The sequence below is a fragment of the Xiphophorus maculatus genome, chromosome 3 (genome assembly GCF_002775205.1).
Source record: "Xiphophorus maculatus strain JP 163 A chromosome 3, X_maculatus-5.0-male, whole genome shotgun sequence".
NCBI lineage: Eukaryota > Metazoa > Chordata > Actinopteri > Cyprinodontiformes > Poeciliidae > Xiphophorus > Xiphophorus maculatus.
The window spans coordinates 18,326,741-18,346,791 of record NC_036445.1 but is presented as its reverse complement, the minus strand read 5'-3'; the positions used below and the strand labels follow the sequence as shown (position 1 = coordinate 18,346,791).

Sequence of the window (20,051 nt, the reverse complement as noted above, 5' to 3'; positions counted from 1 at the left end):
CTTTGTGTTTGAACTGGTCACTTTGAATTTGAGGGCATGATTGATTCTTCTTTTGGTGGCGAAATTACGTTTTCAGCAGACCACAGCAGAAGCGATGTGGCAGAATGTTGTCAAACTGATACAGAGACGTACACAATCAGCTTAACTCCGATTGTAAAAGAATCTGTGCACTTTGAATATTCTCAAATCATAACAACAAACAAATAATTCTATGTATTTAAATAAAAAGAATAAAGTTAAATGCCAACACAAAGTGAAGTATGATTGCAAAGTAAAAAAATGTGAAACAAAAAAAGAAACTATAGAAGTGTGGCTTGCGTTTGCATTTAGCCGCGTTACTCTGACTTGAGAAGGTTCATAATTTCTCCAATCATCTCTACAATGACACCTGGTGGTGGCAGTATCATGCTGAGGTGATGATTTTCTGTAGCAGAGGCAGGTGAGCTAGTCATCTGAGGGAAGAGAGATACAGCTACAAAACAGAGATAATGGAGGACAGCTGCTTAGAAACTTGAGACACTTTCTGTGTGAATGTGCAGGAGATATATTGGCAAAGAAAGGATAAAAATTTCAGCCTCGATGATTAAGATTCTGGAGTGTGGATATATACTATAGGCAAAGGGTTTGGAAGGCTTTTTTGACTTTAAGGAATTATTTTGATGCAAGAAAACTTTTATGCATACACAGGTGTTAGCACACCACCAGTGAACAAATGTTGTCAAAATGAAACCAGGGCTTAGATGGATGTTTGAGAAATATTACTATAATCAGTGCAAATGAAAATGCAAAGTGCCGTTTGCACATTGCATTTATGCCATACTAAAGAGAGCAAAGTTTAAAGTCCAAATACCTGAAGATTAGAGTACAAATTTTATTTGATATGAAACTCATAATGTAATAATAACGTTGATTTCATCCAAAGTTCATTAATGGACTTGTCTTTGGATGACTTTGTTTTTGCTTCCAAATATTTTAGTTGTGTTTTGCCCCAAAGGACTTGCAGCTGTTGTTCCAGAATACGGAAATATTTGGTAAAATGTTGATGAACACCAGATTTTTCAGATTTTCCTCCCACCAGATCACATCGCATGTGTAAATTACTTTTTTTTTAAAAAAAGTCTGTCACATCAAATCCCAACCTTGAAGTTACTCATTCTAATAGGTGACAAAATGTGGACAATTTCAAGAGGTATGAAAACTTTTTAACTGAATTTCTGTGATCTTGGTGGAGAAACAAAAACTATGAAAAGATTATAAGGAAGCAGCAAAAAGAGAATGAGTGAAGGAAAACGGAGCGAGTCTGTGGAAATCAGATTTCTGATATGGGTGTCTTGTGAGAACATGCTGTGATTGTGTCTGGGTGTGTGGCCTATGTGTGTGTGCGTTGGTGTGTATAGGTGTGTGTGGGGGTGTGTGTGTGAGTGGGGGGTGGGGGGAACAATGTGAACAAGCTTTGTTCACATCAAACAAGCCGCAGTGTGAGATGCAGTCGGCTGCATTTGGACGCAGCTCTATGCTTGAAAGTGCCTATCAAGTTTCCAGACGTTGCTATGTCTTTGTTAGTCATATGTCTCTGTTACAGGTTTGTGTTTTAGTGGGTTGGAGCTTTCACACAACATACAATAAGGGACCTAAACCCTCATTATTGCCCACCCATCCTTTGCTGGAGTCACCGGTTAATGCGCCGTTCAGTGAAGCGGATAGGATCATCCATCAAGAGTCAATAGTTAACGTCGGCTTTGTCCAATTTCCATCCATCATCACCGCGTGCGTGACTGTGCGCGTGCTCTTTACGCGGATACCTCCTACCCTACCCCGTCTACCAGATCTCCTCCTCTTGCCCCTTTCTTCCGCCCGAGCAGCGGGGGGCAAAAAGCTTCAACGTGCGTCAATCCCACCCCTTCAAACTAATCCCCGCACGTCCTCTGCTCCTGTGCGCTTCCCACAGGAGGATTTTATTTTCCTCTAACGCAGCCGCAGTTAAATGGGTATATCCCAAAAGGTCGCAGCCAGGAGCTGTATCCCATTACCAGCACTTTTATTTTTATGGCACGGAGCAGTGGCGCACAGGAGACTAGGGAGGGGCTGAACTTGACTTTCTTCTCTGTTCACAAACACGCACACGCACATACAGAGACACACACACTGCCGCTGCCATCCACTCAGTCTGCCAGTTGACTGGTTCTGCCTTCACACCGCCCTGCCAAGACGACATGTTCTGTCAACAGACTGGCTTGGCTACATCCTCCCTCTTTTGAAACGGCAACGAAGCAATCAATGCAATCTGCATGACAAGTTGCCAAAACGAGACTTCTCCTGCGCGCCTGGCTGCTGGGGCTGCCATTAAGGTTGATGCTAAGCGTCTCCAAATGCTGGTCTGGCTTGGATCCGCGCGTTAACCGTGAAATGCACATGTTGCCTGCAAAGGCGGGGTCAAATCGAACCCCCTCACCCCCCCATCATTCAGTAGGACTCCGGGGCGTGTCCACATTAAAAAACCGAGGGGGCGTGCGCATCCAAGTGTCTTCGCTTGCCATTCATTTTAAGCGCAGCAGCTTTGACCGAGCATCACACAATTAGAGATAAGAGCTGTCAGAAGCAGCCGCTCAGACTGAGCTAAATCAAAGCATCCTCCAGGCTTCAGGTCAGGCGGAACTTATATTTTACGCGCGGAAGAACTTGGACCTGTCAACTTACTTTAATTAATTTATAACTACCTGCAGCCGAAGATGGAGCGCCAAATCCCCGATTTCTCTGGCACCTGGGAAATGAAAAGCTCGGAAAACTTTGAAGAGCTTCTGAAAACACTGGGTAAGCAAAGAGAGTGATGCTTAAAATTTGCTTCTCGCTTTTTATATATATATTATTTTTACAGAGACTTGCTTCCCTTTAATCACAAAGACCTCGAACTGCAGGACACAGGGTCAGATCTTGTCATGCATGTCCTTGCACAGGATCAGCCTGTTCGGCTCGGTCCGTGGGGGGTCTTTGTCATCCTGCAGAACCAAAAACTCAAAGCTTGGGCCCCCACCCTTTTTTTCTCTCCCATCTCCCCTTTTGACCTGCCCTCACAAACACAAAGGAGACAAACGACAGCACATCTGTGCGTGAACAACCTCCGATTATCTGAGTGGGTGTGATTGCTGAGGAGGGCCGTTATGACACAATACAGTAGGGCAGACAGTAGCATCATTATGTAAAGTATCAGTCGGGAGAGGAACACACACCTGCTGCCAGGGACGGCCCAAATAGCTGTTTGAGCCCCTCAGGCCCACAGCACCACTAAACGTCTCCTGATGTCAGGATCCTTTTTTTGTCATTTTTAAAAAAGATCATTATTCCACAACTGGTTTTCCACTTAACAAGCCAACAACTAACTGAAATGATAATTATTTAAAAAGTGAAATAATTGATAACTACTACCCATTGTGCCAGCCAATAAAATTATCCACCAACAGCTGCCTGCAAGACCATTTAAAGAGCGTAGAAACGTTTTGTGAAGGTAAACTTTGCAGTATGTTCAAGTGGACAACACAAGTGAATGAGGTATTTCTTTGACTTGCTCATACAGATTTAACTAAAACAAGCAGAATATCCCAGAAAAGTTTTTATTATATCAGGAATTCAATTCAAAAAGTGAAATTAAATAGATTCATCACACAGAGTGACACATTTCAAGGGCTTATCTCTCTACTTTAGATGATTAAGGAGCACAGCTAATGTGTCTTACCAGGACTGATGAGGAAACGGACTCGACTGTTGCTCGGTGGTCAAACATATTCATACTCTTTGGCAAATCCACTGAGTAGCTCTTCATATGAAGGGCAGAGTTGGGAGGTGGGAGAAATGTTTTTAGTTCGTTTTTAACATTTCATGCCTCGACAGCTTAGGAAAAAGTTATGGTGGGTCTGGTACACCTACAGTGTCAGGACAATTTGCTGAGAAAAAAAAAAAGAAGAATCAGCTTATTTTCCTTGTGGCATAAATGACTTTGTTAAATTAAAGGGATATTAGACTACATCAAGGACATGCTGCGACAATTATAAGAAGAGGAAGTTTGAGATAAAGACGGTAACAAGGAAACAACAATATATACACAAAGGGAGGAACATGTTCAGTACTGTAAGAACAAGCAACCACATAATAAACAACTTTTACTGGTCTGTTTACAACCATGTAATGCTTTCTAATGTCAGATACAAGCAGTGGAAATTATTTAAAGGGACAGTATTATGTATTTTCCAGGCATATAGTGCCATTTTATAGCACAATCAAGAAACTATATTACCCTCAGTTGTTATAAAAGTGTTGTATATTTCAAATATGACTTTAAAGAAATCTGTCTTTGTAATTTAATGTCTTGAAATTGGGCCTCGGTCTCTACAAAAACTCCTGATCTTTCTGAAACCTCCGAATGTCTTCACCACAGCATTCTTCTATTAAGCATTTGACAATGTTTTTACCAGCGTTGCACTGAGAAGTAGCTGGTATTATCAGCTCAACAGATGTGCAGTTCCACCAGATGTTTTCTAATTGTTGCTGGCTAGTCTGAAGGAGCTGAGTGGGAGAGGTCTGCTCTGTCAGGCAGAAGCTCGGAAGCTTCGAGGAGGAGGAGCTTCATCCTCGAAGGCGGTGCTTGGTCCACCCAGGCATTTTGCACAGTTAAATATTTACCAAAGGAGTTTCAAGGAAATCTCAAGCATTCATGAAAGAATTAAGGCAACACTAAAGCTGTGTTTTTGATGTAGGAATGGCCTTATAACACGATCTAAAGTTCAAAAAAGTAGATTTTACATAATACAGCCCTTTTAATTTCCTTTGAATCCTGACTATGTTGCAATAATTTCTGCCTTGGCTTTTGTTTATACTGAAACTAAGCTCTGCTTTTTCTGGTGAGTTGCATCCCTACGTCTGCTTGCTTCGGCACGTGGCAGCCATCACTCACGAGGATCCTATCCTTCCGGCATTTTCTAATCATTTTTCATTAGATGATTTTCCAGGTTACACCTGGAATTCACGTCATCAACTCAGAGAGATGTCATTACAGCAAACAAGGCCGCCCTTTATCCAGCTCTCTCTCAGACGCACTCGCTTTAATCCTCAGCACATGGAGGTCACTGAAATACCTGTCAAAGGCCACTACTGTCCTGAACTAACACTCATTATGGCAAAAAATTCCTGTTGAAGCAATTAGCGAGCATGTTTTGCTCCAATAATCCTGCCTGTTTGTCTCCATCACTCTTTGTGTGTGTGTGTGCGTGCGTGTGTGGGGGTGGGGGTGGGTATGTGTTTGAGGGGAGGAAGAAAGGGGCTCTAACAAAGGACAAGATGGCGATATGATTAGGTTGAGCTGTATGCAATAATCAGGGGTCAGGATTTCTCAATGCTGTGCAAAAGTCTAAAATCATTAATTGTTTGATTTCATTCTATTCGCAAGGAGACAAACTTTTATGATTGGCAGCTTATCAAGGTTTCTCATGGCCTTTTAAGTTTCCTCTTTTTGTCTCTGTTTTCACTCATTTTTTGTCCTGAACCCAAACATTTCCAGAGATTGATTGTTAAATCGTTCAACTAAAAACTCCAGAAATAAACCAGCGCTGTGTCCACGCATAACAGGCAACTTAGCAATTATCTGTATTAATATGGCTCTCCATGCACTTTGTTACCAACAACTCTTAAGTGTGAAATTAATTGAAGATAAAGCACTTTAACACATGAAAGGATATTTTAGCACCAACATAATGATTCCCAGTGAACTAATGCTTCATGCCTGGCATTCAGGAGATGATTAACTGGGAGCCTTTACTGATTGTTTCAGTGTGACATAACTTTTATTTATAATTCTTCTACTTTAGATACTTTTGGGACCAAAATCATCCTTTGGTTTTTCACAATTCTAAATTTTAAGCACACACTACACGATATATTGTCATGGTTACGTTCTTGGATTGGAGGGAAAGTGGAAGAAAAATCTTCCAGAAAGTCCTGGGGACCCATAATTCAAAGGCCATTAAAAGACAAGAAAAAATACAAACAAAACTTTTGCAACAATGCAAGTTAATCTGACTTTCTAGAACGTTGCTCCTGGTTTCACTGAAGACATTTCACAGCTGGACGAGGCCCATCAGCACCATTGACTCTCCTCTCACCATCTATCTATCCTCTCTTCCTTGACTAACTCCTCCTCCCCGTGTCTCTGTCCCAAATGCTTCCTATGCACTTTGACCTCTGACCCTGACTGTCTCTCTGTGTCTGTGTGTGTTCTGCGGTGAGGTCTGCCTTTTGGTCCCACGTCTGCAGACAGGAAGGATTGAAGGTAATCTTTAGCGTGGAGGATTTTGCAGAAGCATCCAAGCCTTCCTTCTGTCCTCACCAAATGGTTCACACTTTAGGACATGAACTCTGTTTGCTCACTGATAAATTTTAAGAGGAATTTGAATCATTTGTGTTATTTTTTATTTCAAGTAAATACAAATAAATAAGTAAAAATGTGGAATCTGGAGGTTAAATCCATTATGAAGTAAGCTTAAGGATATATTTATTTATAAAACAGAGAATATTTATTGTTTTTTATTATTTTATATTTGGTTTTTATTAAATTCAATAAAAATTACAATATAAATTAAGCTACAAGTTTCAGGATAATATAAAGAAAGGAGAACAATGAAAGAATTACCAGACTGATTACTTATCAGTGTTGATGCCGTGAAATGATATAAAACAAAGTCTGTGTGCAGATGTTCCTTTAAAACTGGACGCTACATACTAATTCATCTAAAACATGATCATATGAAACATTATGCACTCCAGAATTTAGGATCTTTATTTGAATAAAATCTGCTATGTGAGTTTCTAAAACTGCACATATTGGCAATCTGTTGAAAACCTTTGTAAGTCTCCCTTCAAGTCTTTGCCTAATAATGTACAACTCAGTGTCACAGAGTGCAATCTGCATCTTATTCCTCTCCTCCTCAACCAGATGCAGATAATGCAACCTCTGCCCTGTGCAGCATGTGTCCTCTGCATACAGTGTGGATGCTGGACACAGTATTCATGCTTTTCTCTGTGCATTCTCTGTGACTGTGCATTTCTCTGTGTATATTTACACTCGGTGACAGGTGGGAATGTGTGTGAGGTGAGAGGTGTGAAACTCAACTCGACGGAGCATACACACTTCCCCTCGCACTTGGACAGAGATCTTCACACACAGCACACAGACCTTCTGCCACCTCGGCAGTCTGAACCCCCACACCTCCTCCTCTTCTTCCTCCTTCTTCCACAGCCGTCTGAATCCCATTCCCTCTTGTTTCCCACACTGCAACATCAGATTCCCTCTCTTATCTTTTACATTTTCTCTGACAACTATCATGTTTCGCTAACACATTTGGCATCAATTAAGTAACTTTAGTAACTTTTTTTAGTGATTTAGTAACTTTAATGCCGCACAAATATAATTTTAGCCGTTCAGATATGCAGTGATTTAATTAATAAGTCATTAAACAAATAAAACTCCCTCTGTGGTCACTGGAAGGAGGAAAGAAGAGAATAATACAACAGACTGCAGAAAGTGTAAATCCCCACTTGAGCCTGGGTGTATTTAATCTGTGGGTGCATGTTTGCGTGTGTTCGTAGATGATGTTGTCGGGGGAGAATGCAGATGTGCAGACTTGCTTTGTTTCATGACCTCATTATTTCCCCACAATCATTGCTGGACGGATTTATGGGACGCAAGTGAGCGCTTTTCCCTCTCAGTAAAGCAGAATATTTTTGAACCTATACAGTGGCTTTTGTCACATTTCATACATAAATGTATTTATGTTTTATTGAGATTAATGAGTTGGACCAAAACTCTTAAAAGTCTGTAATTTAATCCCAGTATAAATCCAACTGTTCAGTGAAGGAGTCAGAGATTCATTAGAGAGCACTGGTGAACACACAGCTTCATGGAGGGCTCCTTTCACTTCACAGGTTTGCACCTCTTTGTATGTAATCCCAATAAATTACACAGATGACTTACATGACTCAATGTAAACAAGCTGAAAAGGAAAGAATACTATAAATATCTGCAGGGCATAATGTAGAAAAATGTGTAAATCAGATTGTAAATCTGCGTTAGATTGAGTCTCACTTGCGCTCTGCACTTTTCTCAGGCTTTCTCTGTTGGACTTTTGTGTTTCAGGGGTGAATGTGATGCTGCGTAAGATTGCAGTAAAAGCCGCCTCAAAGCCGCTGGTGGAGATCACGCAGAACGGAGAGACGCTGTCCATCAAAACGTCCACCACAGTCCGCACCACTCACATCAACTTCACTGTGGGCCAGGAGTTCAACGAGGCAACCGTGGACGGCCGCCCCTGCACGGTAAGCAAACCTAGATTTATTCCTAAACATTATTGGTTGTTTTAAATGCAAACACTCATGTCAGAGGCAGAAATGGGTGTGTAAAGAAGGAGCAGCACACATGACATAAATTAGTTTAATTACGCTTTTCATCATGATAAAACTAATAGCACAGCTTTACTCTTCCCTGGTTCTCTGAGGGCCCATCAAGATACTCTTTGCTTTGCTTTTCAACATCCCAACATCTTCCTGAGCCATCCTCCCCTCTTGGCCTTTCTTGCCCTCTGCCCCTCCCTAATTCTCCCCGTTCTCCCTGCATGGCCTCTGTGTGGCCGTCTCCAAAGCAAACACATGCATCCAGCTAGGACTTCATTGCATCACAGCTTCTCACTTCCAAGTCACCGGCCCGCAATGAGTTATTTCTCCGGTTCCTACACTAGACACTGGATGCTTTCAATGGATACTTTGGATCCTTTCTTTGTGAATGACAGTAAGTCGGTCTGTGCATCCAGGCAGTTATAAAACACATCGTCTTATTTTTCCCCTCATGATTTTGTTTTGAATTTAGAGTTTTCCACGTTGGGAAACAGACAGCAAAATCAGCTGTGAGCAGACTCTGCAGAAAGGAGAAGGTCCCAAGACATCCTGGACTCGAGAGATCACCAGTGACGGCAAGCTGATCCTGGTAAATCACACAAACTGAAAAAAACTTTGCTAAAATAGTCAGAACACTTTAATGTTTTTACTTACTATCACTCTAAAACTCAAAACGTTGCTGCATCTTATTGGGATTTCATGGAAAATGATGAACAGTTTTTAAAAAAAATATTTCTGAATTATTGTTTTGTAGATCCCCCTATCTGTGCAAATAAAGCTGCATGTCTTTAGGAATATGCCTCTACTAGTTTTTCACAGATTTTTGACCCCTCCTCTGCAAAATAGGAGGTTCAGTTTCAGTCAGACTGGATGAAAATTGTCTGTGAACATCAGTTTTCAAGCTGGGCCACAGTTTCTCAATTGGATTTTGGTTTGGACCTTGACTGAGTCATTTTAACACGAGTATACTTTGATTAAAAACTATTCCAGTATAACGCTGGTTATATATTTTATGTTTTTATTGTACTGGAAGGTGAAGTGTCATAAAGAAGAAGAATCATTTTTTCTATATAGGTCAAAAAGGTTCTTTTTTTTTCTTGTATTTTCAGATAGTCGTCTTCCATATTATTGGTGTGTTTCCTCTATGTCTTGTGGCAAACCTTGAACTCGACTTCATGGCTTTCTTTCAAAAATCGGCTTATTCTTGCCACTGTTCCTTAAAGGCCAGGTTTTCTTTCCCAAAGAAACTGATTCTCCTACTTGGGATGTTGGACTATTTACACTGTAATTATGCTGTACAGATAATGTTTAAATTTATTTTCTACCATCTTAACTTTTAGCTTTCAAGGCCTATTTTTACATAAAGTAAGAACAAAATGAATAGTCTTCAGGCTCATACTAATACAAGCTTTCCATCAAAAGGACAAGCCCAAGTTAGTCTTGAATATTCACAGGGTTTAATTAGAAATGTTATGAACAATCATAACATGTGATTTAAGGACAAACAGTTTGGAATGAGTCAGACAAACTTCACAAATCAACTTGACTTGAGTTTTAACTTAAATCAGACTTTTAGCTTTTAGCCTTTCACCAAAGAAAATATTGAAAACTGTCCATTTGGAAACCAAACAAAAGAAAAATATATTGTTGGGGAAATGTCCTTTGTTCTGTTTCTGGGGCTCTTCATGTTGCCTCCCAGTAGGCATCAAGCAATACTTTATTAAGTCATTATGAAGATGGATTAGCTGCACCGGCGGTTCTGGTTGACTGGCGCCATAGGCGAGTCCACCCCCCACCTCCAAACCCATTCTGCTCTTTTTTGTGTTTGCACAAAAGAATGAAGATTTCATTAATACCAAATGAATCTCTGTGCAACAAAACAAATCCAGTCCAGGTTTTAACAACTGGAGCTGCTTAGATCTTAAATTACAGATAATGCAGTTCAGTCCAGATTCCTCACAAAAAAACTAAGTAGACCTTTAATTTAGCAACAAACCAGATCCCTCCTCCCAAAAATACAAACAAACAAACAAACAAACAAAAAAACAGGGGATGTGCCCTCTCCAGTAACTACTCATCCAATAAAGAATAGAAAACTTGCTTGGGGCACAAGTAAGATAACTATTTCACTTTGATTAGTTATGTCACCCCCAAGACTACGTCACCTTGGGTGGTGAGCCATATCGGCTAAATTGGACAGTACCAGAAGATAGCATTGGCAGAGCTACATGAAACCATATGAGAACTGAGGCCGACTCAGTCAAACTCCAGTTTTCTCATCAATATTTTTAGCTAAAACTTAAAGCAGTTATTATTATTATTGTTTTTTTTTTTGTCAAAGTCACTTGTGGCAAAATTTGGTTATCAAACTTAGCAAATTCTTTGATAATCATATCATCTCAACAAGTGGGCTACTTAATTTAGATTTCTATTAAAAATGCTATTTCTTAACAGAAACGTTTTTTCTCGCTGGACAAATCTAACAATCTGACAAGTCTAATTAAAAGTCAAAGTTATTTGAAGACTTAAATGGGGTTGAAGATATGCAAAAAGCGTGTATGGGGTTTCATGCCGAGTTTGGAATGGTTAAAGTCCAAAACCACAGGATAAAGCCTACTCACAAGTCTTTAAAATGAGTGAACCACAGTTGGTCTGCTTTAAGAGAGGAAAAACAGGCAGACAAGCAAATGTTCATCATTCCTGTTCCTTTCCTTCGCTGGGAATGTCGCAAATCAATCCAAGTCTGGTCAGCCTGGTCACCATTTGACAACATGATCTGAGATCTCACAAGTCTTTCAAAACAGCGAGCGTTACAGAAACACTCAAACAGGGAAGACAAAAGAGTCCCTCATTTTTATTCTATGAAAATGAGGGACAGTTCTGTTGTGCAACATGACAGAAATTATACACTTCTAAATTTATGGATCCTGTTCCACATGAGAACCTGGAGATGACAAAGAGAAGAATGGATTGTATTCCTTCCTGGAGTAAATACTTTTTTCAGCTCAGCAACTTCTAAATCAGAAAGGTATTTACGGGGAAATACTTTCTTGAGGGCTGGCATTTAAAACTCTTAATTTGCTCTAAAGCACTAAACCAACAACCGCTGTGGAGCAGCCAGCAGCGGTTGACGTGTTTGTGTCAGAGTCAAATGTCTGTTTCTGTAATCCTGTTAACTGCTGGATAAATCACATTACGCTGGCCTAGAAAAGTAGAGACTGCCATTGAACTTTGAACTAGTTTGTCACAAACACAAACTTTATGTACTTTATAAGGACTTTATGTGAAAAATCAGTGCAAAGTAGCACATAATGTGAGCAGGAAGGATAAGGACAAACTGTTTACGTAAATAAATCAGAAAAGTCTGACCTGCTTTGTAGTCATCTTTCATAACCGATTGCAGCTCTAAATCTTTTTTTTTAAATATCTCAAACTTAGCCAGATTTCTGAACAGCCATTTTTAAGATTCTCAATTGGATTTAGCTCTAGACTTTGACTTTGCCATTCTAAACACCTGAATGTGTTTTGATCTAACTCATTCCATTGTAGCTTAGCTGCATTTTTAAGCTTGAGGTATTGAGGGTGTTTTGAAAGTCCCGCTCCATTTCATCACCTCTGGCAAGCATAAAATGTGAAAAGCGCTGGGTGTATGAACACTTTTGCAAAGCAGTGAACTGGATCAGCATGAATTATTGAAGGTTAAACTGAGTCCAGTCCTGTGAGTGTTAACTCTGTCCTTTGTTTGCTGTTTCAGACCATGAGGGCGGATGATGTGATTTGCACCAGAGTCTACGAACGACAATGAACAACAGCACTTCTCACTTTTTTGCCCTTCCAGTTCCTCTCTCCCCCTTTCTGTGTGCTGGGAGACACCAATCTGAAGATTTATTCCAGTTAACCTGTTAGCGCCACCATACAATATTAATGTGGTAATTGTACTTAGCATGTCACATTTAAAATCTGAGCTTCTGTCTTCATTTTCCTTGCGCGTTTTCTGACCTGACCAGCTCCATTTTGGGTGGCACATTGAGTTGCTAAATTGCAGCTCATGCATTGGTTGTCTGTGCATGTGTGTGTGACTGAGGGTTGTGTGGCAACAACAGGCGAGATGTGAGACTATATTTGTAGATGTGCAAACCAATCCATGAGCTCTTCCTTTATCAGGTCATTTTGACGTCTGTCCTCTCCTCTTTCTGTAGCCTCTCTCTCCTTTGCCCCGTCTAATTTGTTTTTTGTATTTATTACTACACAACTTTTTACACTGCATCTCTTTTGTATGAAATAACAGGAAAATGACCCTTTCTAGGGGGAAAAAAATAAACCACCTTGACGTCAGCTCTTTGACTCTCCTGTGCAGAAAAAAAAACTATTAAGGAGCAGTAAAGGCATTTAATGGTGCCCGAGGTTTTATGGTTTGTGAGTGTAGCTGCAGAATGTGTGCACATTAAATGGCTCCATCTTATTTTAGGCCTTCTCTCAGCTGTCTGCAACCAGAATAACTTGTCTGCCCCTCCTTCTTCGCATTCTCTGTCCATCTTCTCCCCTCGTCTCTCTCATGTCTATATTTTTCATGCCTAGTTTTCCTGGATCTGCTCATCCCGCAGCTTTCCTTCACCCCCACAGCTGCAGTTCAGTAGTATTTGTCTTATTTCTATTTTGTTTGGCAGTTGAAAGTATATTGTTTGTTTTTTACGGTTCTTAATAAAGTTTAACAAGACATTTTTCAGCCAAAGCCATCCTTTGTCTCATTGTTTTGTTGCTACAGAGCCAGAAAATCTTTTACTGTTTTATTTGCCAAAGGGCTTTTGGGGGTTTTTTTTGTTACACTATTTTTTCTCCCACTAACCAACATTTTAAGATAGATTTGTTATTAGATGTAGCTAATCTACTTAACTTTGATCAATGGACTCTTCAGACTTCAGAGGTTTTCCATGCGTAAACGACGAACCAATGTGTTGATACAAATTAAAAACATGCATTTTTAGCAGCCAAAAACAAATAGTCTGTCCCCATCTGTTGTTTGATCTATAAAATATAAAAAAGATAACAGTGAAATAATTTTAGCGCACATTTTTTTGAAAGACCTATAAAAACATTGATCTTTTGGGCCAAAGTTTTTGGCCCAAAAGGCCAAAAACAGAGGGAATCCAAAGAGTCACGAGGCTGTGGAACCGCAGGCTTAAGGCTGCAGGTTCCATAAAATACATTGAAAGATGTGGTTGTAAAATGAAACTGTGTAAACCCTGTGTGTCTGCAGGATTTAGGCACCACAGTAAACAATGAATATCTAGAATCCACAAATACTTTAGACCCCCTCTAAAAATTCTAATAACTGCCTATTTTAATAACTCAAACTCAGAGCTATACCTTAATAAATATGAGTAGGCACAATGGAAATCAACTTGGCATTAGCACAGAAACTAATACTCTTTTTTTTTTAAAGCTCTCTCCTATGAACAGCCAATAGCATGTCAAGTAACATTGGACCAAAGTATTTCAGCTCCCAAAGCTGCTTTCTTTTTATATATATATGTATATATATATATTTTGGACATACTCTGCAGAAAAAAAGTGCAAAGAGTCAATTTTCCACATTTAATTTGGAGTTACGTTCTACAGAAAAATCCACCAATAATTGAATCCGTGAATACAGTTTGCAGAAAGGACCATCAAGTCTGATCTTACACAGGTTTAGGAACAGGGTGATTTAAATCTTTGCAGACTCCACACGTCCTGGACACAAACTGTTTAGTTTAGTTTTACCTTCAGGTCGGCACTACAGAGCCCTATGTGCAGAACAAATAGAATCCCATAAATATTTGCTAAATTCTATCTGGTCTTTCTCAAAACAGATACAATTGTTTGCTTTTTATTTTCCCGTTTTTATATGTATTTAAACCTTTGAACTAAAATCTAATTCCTTGCTTGTATGCACAAACTTGTCAAGCAATGCTTCAAACACAGTTGAAGACTTGCTTCATTTTAAACATCTCACATCTGAATAGAAAGGTTTCTATTCTTCAAAGATCTACAACATAATTGTATTTTTTTTGTGGGGAGAACAACCATCAGTGTCTGTCCGATTTCTCCTATTTCTATCCTCATCAGACCAGTCAGTGATCCCTGGTTCCTAATGGCTGCGGACCAAACGCTTCGATAATCCCTCAATCACTCTGAAAAGGTCAAAGGTTCACAGCTTCCTCCTTTTAATTTGCCACCCATCTGTACATATAGCTGGACATACACACGAGCGGTATTGATCCTGTCATGCTCAGAGTAATCCCACTGAAAATCCTTGTCCGTGGAGCAGCTGTTGTTTTGGCAACTTTTGGAGGATTACAGGACAAATACCGGTCAGCGTGCGAGTCGGAGTGCGAGGTTCCTGACTGATCGTTAAATGGTCAGGGTGCAGGTCAGTGGGCATGTCTCCTGTGGCAGGAAATGCCACTTGGATTACGGGGTATGGCCGATTGACAGCAGATGTGCCTAACAAGTAGCAGGCCGTGAAGGGTCCTGGAAACGATGAGGGAGTAATGATGGGAAGAAAGATGGATGGCATTGGGTTTGCACAAAGGCAGAAAATAAAAACTGGACGTAGAGGAATTCCTGGGAGGGGAATTTAGTGTTGATAAAACCTTTTCTGAGTATCTCATCTTGCCCTGCAGCTTTGTGTTACAGTGTGACCCCAATAAAGTCTACCTCCTGCTCTAATAAAAGAGGTAAATAACTACCCCTCCCTCGCTGTTTATTACCCCCTGAGGCAGTAAAAGACAGCTGTCTGGCCCACTTCAAAACGCCCAGCCTCAACTAGGCCCCTGTGAAAGAAAACTCACACATTCACATGAACGACTTTAAAAAAATTACACTGTACATGCAGCTCATAAAACATCATTGCGTCTCACCCAAAAGGCATGCAGCCAAACTGCCTCAAGAACAAAAAAAAAGCTGCAAAAACACCTCAAAGACACAAGGATTTATTCCAAAAAAGTAATGAGAAGCAGAAAACATCTTTGAAAGATTCATATTAGATTACCCTAAAGTCAAAATTGAATGGCGCACTTCATTCCTCAATGTTAAGTGGAAATTCAACACCGTTTCAGCATGTCTAACAAGGTAACTTTAGGATATCTAAGAAACCCAACACTAATGCATGGGATGTTTGTGGTAGAGCAGGTTCATTTAGGTGCCCAGGGGCCACAGGCTGACTCACGCCGCTCTGTGCCCAATGACTTATGAGCAGAGAGGAGGCTGGGATGTGTGTGCCTTTCTGCATACTTGGCTTTTCTTGAGTGTGTGTCACAAAAGTCAAGGCAGGTGATTTGCGATCTGTTTGAAGCGACTATCGGGTTAAGGGTCAAGTGAATTCTGGCTTGGACTGTGAAGAAATGAGAGGCCTCCTGAGAGGAGAAAGATTGATGGATGGAGAGGCGGCACATTCCCACCACATATTCACAGCCAAGCCTTTTGTGCAAACCTTCAAACAGCATACCGTCTCTCGTGGAGGGGATTCATTCATAAATACACACACAACCGTTCAAACGGAAACGCAACACCGGCAGACGGAAAGTACTCCAGTCTCCAATGGCGAAGACAATCAGACCACCCAGGAAACCCTTTGGCTTCTTGTAAAACATCTGTTTGTACAAGATGATGGCAACATCATACAGCGCCTTGATAAAGGCATGCGCAGATTATACATGTCATGCAATAGTATAATTACAATCTTAGTAAACCTTGTACTGAGTACAGTGAGATTTACCTCAAGAATTTGGAACCACTGGCATCATAATTTATTTATGACTCAATATTTTTTTATCTTATCTTGCTATTTTGTTTGTTTTTTATCTTTCTACTACAGACCTTCTTATGTGTCTGAAACAAAGACATGATTGATTGATTGAATATATTTAAACTCCCTTTTAATATCCTTCTCACGTTACAGACATGATACACAAACACAAATTAAAGCTATTTCCACAAAGGGACATAAAAAAATGTGAAGTGCATATGTATTCACCCCCCTGATTTAAGAGTGTAAAGAATCATGTTTCACTGTAGTTACAAGCTTTTTTGGGTATGAATCTGTACAGTTTCTGTTCATTTTTTATTTGCAAAATAACAGTTTCGAGTTTTATTACATATTTGTGATTAGATTAAGGTCTGAGTTTGGACTAATACAAAATATTCTTCAATATAAACCCAAAAATGACTCTCAAACTTTTCAAATACAAGCAACACCCACGTAATTCAAGTAATACCATCTTTATTTGACTTTATTTGGAGTACAACAGCACTTTGGACTTGTATTATTGTGGTTATACATTAAATTATTCCTAAAGTATGTCCAGTTTAGGTAATAGGTATTCTATTGGTTGTTAGAAACCAACCCTAACTTCTAAACCAACATGGATGCCTTCCATTCAAACCAATGGGGAAAAAACTAAATAAACTCAACATTTTTTGCCATTCTGGTGTTTTTTATTGGAGTGAATCCGTTGCATAGGTCTGTTGATTCAGAGTTTTTAAAAAGTCTCTTAAAATCCCAGTAAAATGCATTACTGCTGTGGTTGTAATGTGACAGAATGGGAAGAAGTTCAACGAGTCCAACACATTTAAATAATTTGTGCTGCTACTCATGCTTCAAAGACAGGAAAATGGGGGAAGAAAAGCCATTACCAAATGTTGTTCTGGTCCATCTGAAACTTGCAAGCTTGCATTTAGATGCAACAATTAATATTTTATTTGAGCCACAGTATTCTCAGAGTTTCCATTTGTACTGTTTCTCTGCTAATGGGCCACAGGAAAGACATGAGAGAGTGTGGAAGGCATGCAGAAAAGGTCTTGAAAAGATATCTGGAAATCACGAGGTTGGGCACCTTGTTTCCCTGTGTCCGTTTCATCGCTTTAACATCTGTGCAAAGAAACGTTTGACAAGTGGAAAATAAAAATAAAAGTGGAACAGAGATGAGAGCAAAAGAGAGATTAATTTGTAGCCCAAAAGAGGAGTGAGTTATTGACCCTATTAGACTCTACTGTCTGTAATGAAAGATAAATCTCTCAATCAGGCACAAAGGAGGCTAAGTTTCATTCAAACATGTTGCCTTTGTGAGCTCCTCTGTGGGGAATCTCCAAACTGATATCAGCAGTTTAGCAGAAGCACACACATCCCTCTTCTCCTGCACAGACAGCCAACCCTCAGTTTACAGGCCGAGCCGATTGAATGAGCTCTTTGTAAAAGTTAAGAGGTAATAACAAATCTGATTACAGACTCTGAACATTAAACTCTGGGCAAGCTGAGGACAGCAGCAGAGTTGGAGGACAGTGTTTGAAGTCAGAAGGGTTGAGGGAAAGACACACAGAAAGCGTGGGCGAAACTGAAAAGGGAGCGTGAACGGGCAATTCATCAAGCTTAGATAGTCAAACTACTATTAACTTCTTTATGTTTTGCTTTCAAGGAACATCTGGCACATTATTATTTCTTGGGCATTTGATTAGATTCAACACTTTCCCTCCAAAGTAAGAGCTGATTACTTTAGCTCCCTCCACAGATGCTCCATCAGACTCGGGTCAGGATTTTGGCTGAGCTGCAGCCAAACTTTAATGTTACTTCCAGTCAGAAGAAACACAAGAACGACACTGTGTGCACAGCTATTAAACAAGGATTATTTTTTATTACTCAAGAAATATTGTGCTCTCAATTTATACAAAATTGTAATTAACCTCAAATAAGATTTATTAAGAAAGCAAAAGTGAGGTTTTTGCTTTCTAAACTGAATATATGTGGACAATTATTGGGCACCCATCATTGTGCAGAATTATTATGCAACTAAATGAAAAACATTTCCTGATCTAACTTTTTTTTATATTCATTTGTTCAAATAAGAATTGTAAACAACTCCAAAGTTTCCAATAAAGGTTTCTGACATAAAAAGAAAAAATAAAATCTGTGAATAACTCAGCCTGCCTTCTTTTCAATAACAGTGATCACCAGTCCATTCGTGGGCAGTTTCTTGATCCGTTGTTGATCAACGTTTTGTCCAGCAGGACAAAACTTGGATGCATGTGATGAAGGAATGTCCCAGATGAAAATCATTATCCTTTTGAATGATGCAGACTTCTTCCTGTACCGCTGCTTGAGGAAAGTGTCTCCTAAAAACTGGTTTGTTAGTTGATTTCAAGCCCACCTTCAGCCTGACCTTGAGATCAACAGGTCAAACTTGTTCATTATTTACTCGCTATAATCTTTGATGTTGACAGAAATCTGACATTTTTTCATCAAATCAAGTTAACCAACACTTTTTTCACAGTATAAAAATGGTGTGTAATATGTTTACACAGTATATAAATTGGGTGCCATCGATTGGATGTGGAGTGTTGGGAAGTTTTGTTTTGAGAAGTGTTACATGTGAAACTGTCTCATTTTCTTGGTTTTGGAAACAACTTCTTGCAAAATCTCTGTCAGGAACCACAAAACCACACTTTGGATAAAGGAAGTCAATAAATAATTGAAAAGATTGAAAGTCTATAGAGGGCAAGAACTGACAAGCAACCAAAAAAGACGCAGTTTTATTTGTGAATTTTATGGTGCTGAATAAGATGAAAAGGATGTCAGGGAAAAAATGTGTTCTGTGAATAAATTAATTTATTTTTAAAGATTATTAGGTAATAAGACTTGCTTTAATTTCCATCATTCGGCATTTGAAGCAAGACATGCAACAGCTTGTGAACACTTTGTTAGCTCCCCTGTGGCAAGAATCACAAATTATAAAAGCTTTTCATTGCAGCCAAGAGTCTTTTTGCCCATTTGTCTGCCAGCTAGGTGAAATTCGTGGAATGTTGTTTCAAAAAGGGCGAATAATTAGGCTCTTCATGTGCATTGAAATGAAAGCCCAGCATTTGATGAATCCACTACGGTGCTTAACAGCAGGAATTTAACTTGGAAATCTTTTTCCTTAAGCACTCCCTGTTAATTTGGGGACATGAAGGACCATTCAGGTGAGTAAAGAGTCTTCCTGAAGGTTTTCTACATTTGAACAGAGGCTTTGTTTTAACTCATTATCAAGTCAAAGAGCATGAGTCTTAGCATGTCCTAAATCTCGACTCCTTACCAGCTATTGCTGATAAATGCCTTTTTGGAAATTACACAATGTGCTTTGAGCAACCTAAACACAAAACCCGAGCTCTGCCAAAAGTTTTCCACATTTCTCTTTTACTTTAAGAGTATTATTGTTTTTTTTTATCTGTAAAGACTAGTTAGCTGCTAACAAAGGAACTGATTGTTAGGATTGAAAGGATTCAGTTTTCATCATGCAGCCTTTATACGAAAAATAACTAGAGCCATAACAAACAAACTAAGCCTCAGTATCATTCAGCTTAGATATCTTGATGAAGACCCACATTTTATGTGCTTGTTTCTTGCATTGCATCCTTTCCCCGCAATAAATAAGTCCTGTACCACCACAGCTGTGGAAATAAATTTTAATGAATTAATTATGACATTCCTAATATTTTCATTCAGCTCAATGTATTTTGAATTAGTACATCAAGTAAATTTTTGGATGTGATCAGTATCTTAAATGCAAGTCAGTTTGAGTGATTTAGAAAAATAAAATGAAGAA

At 39.4% G+C, this 20,051-nt stretch overlaps 1 protein-coding gene across 1 annotated transcript; it reads left to right on the top strand.

The window, feature by feature from the left end:
• The first annotated feature begins 2,523 nt into the window (after window positions 1-2,523).
• Window positions 2,524-12,685, top strand: LOC102230580 (cellular retinoic acid-binding protein 2-like). The gene is made up of 4 exons (XM_005810276.3): window positions 2,524-2,811; window positions 8,180-8,358; window positions 8,906-9,022; window positions 12,188-12,685. Exons 1-4 carry the CDS (start codon window positions 2,730-2,732, stop codon window positions 12,236-12,238), a joined length of 429 nt encoding a protein of 142 aa, XP_005810333.1. The 5' UTR covers window positions 2,524-2,729; the 3' UTR covers window positions 12,239-12,685.
• The last annotated feature ends 7,366 nt before the right edge of the window (window positions 12,686-20,051 follow it).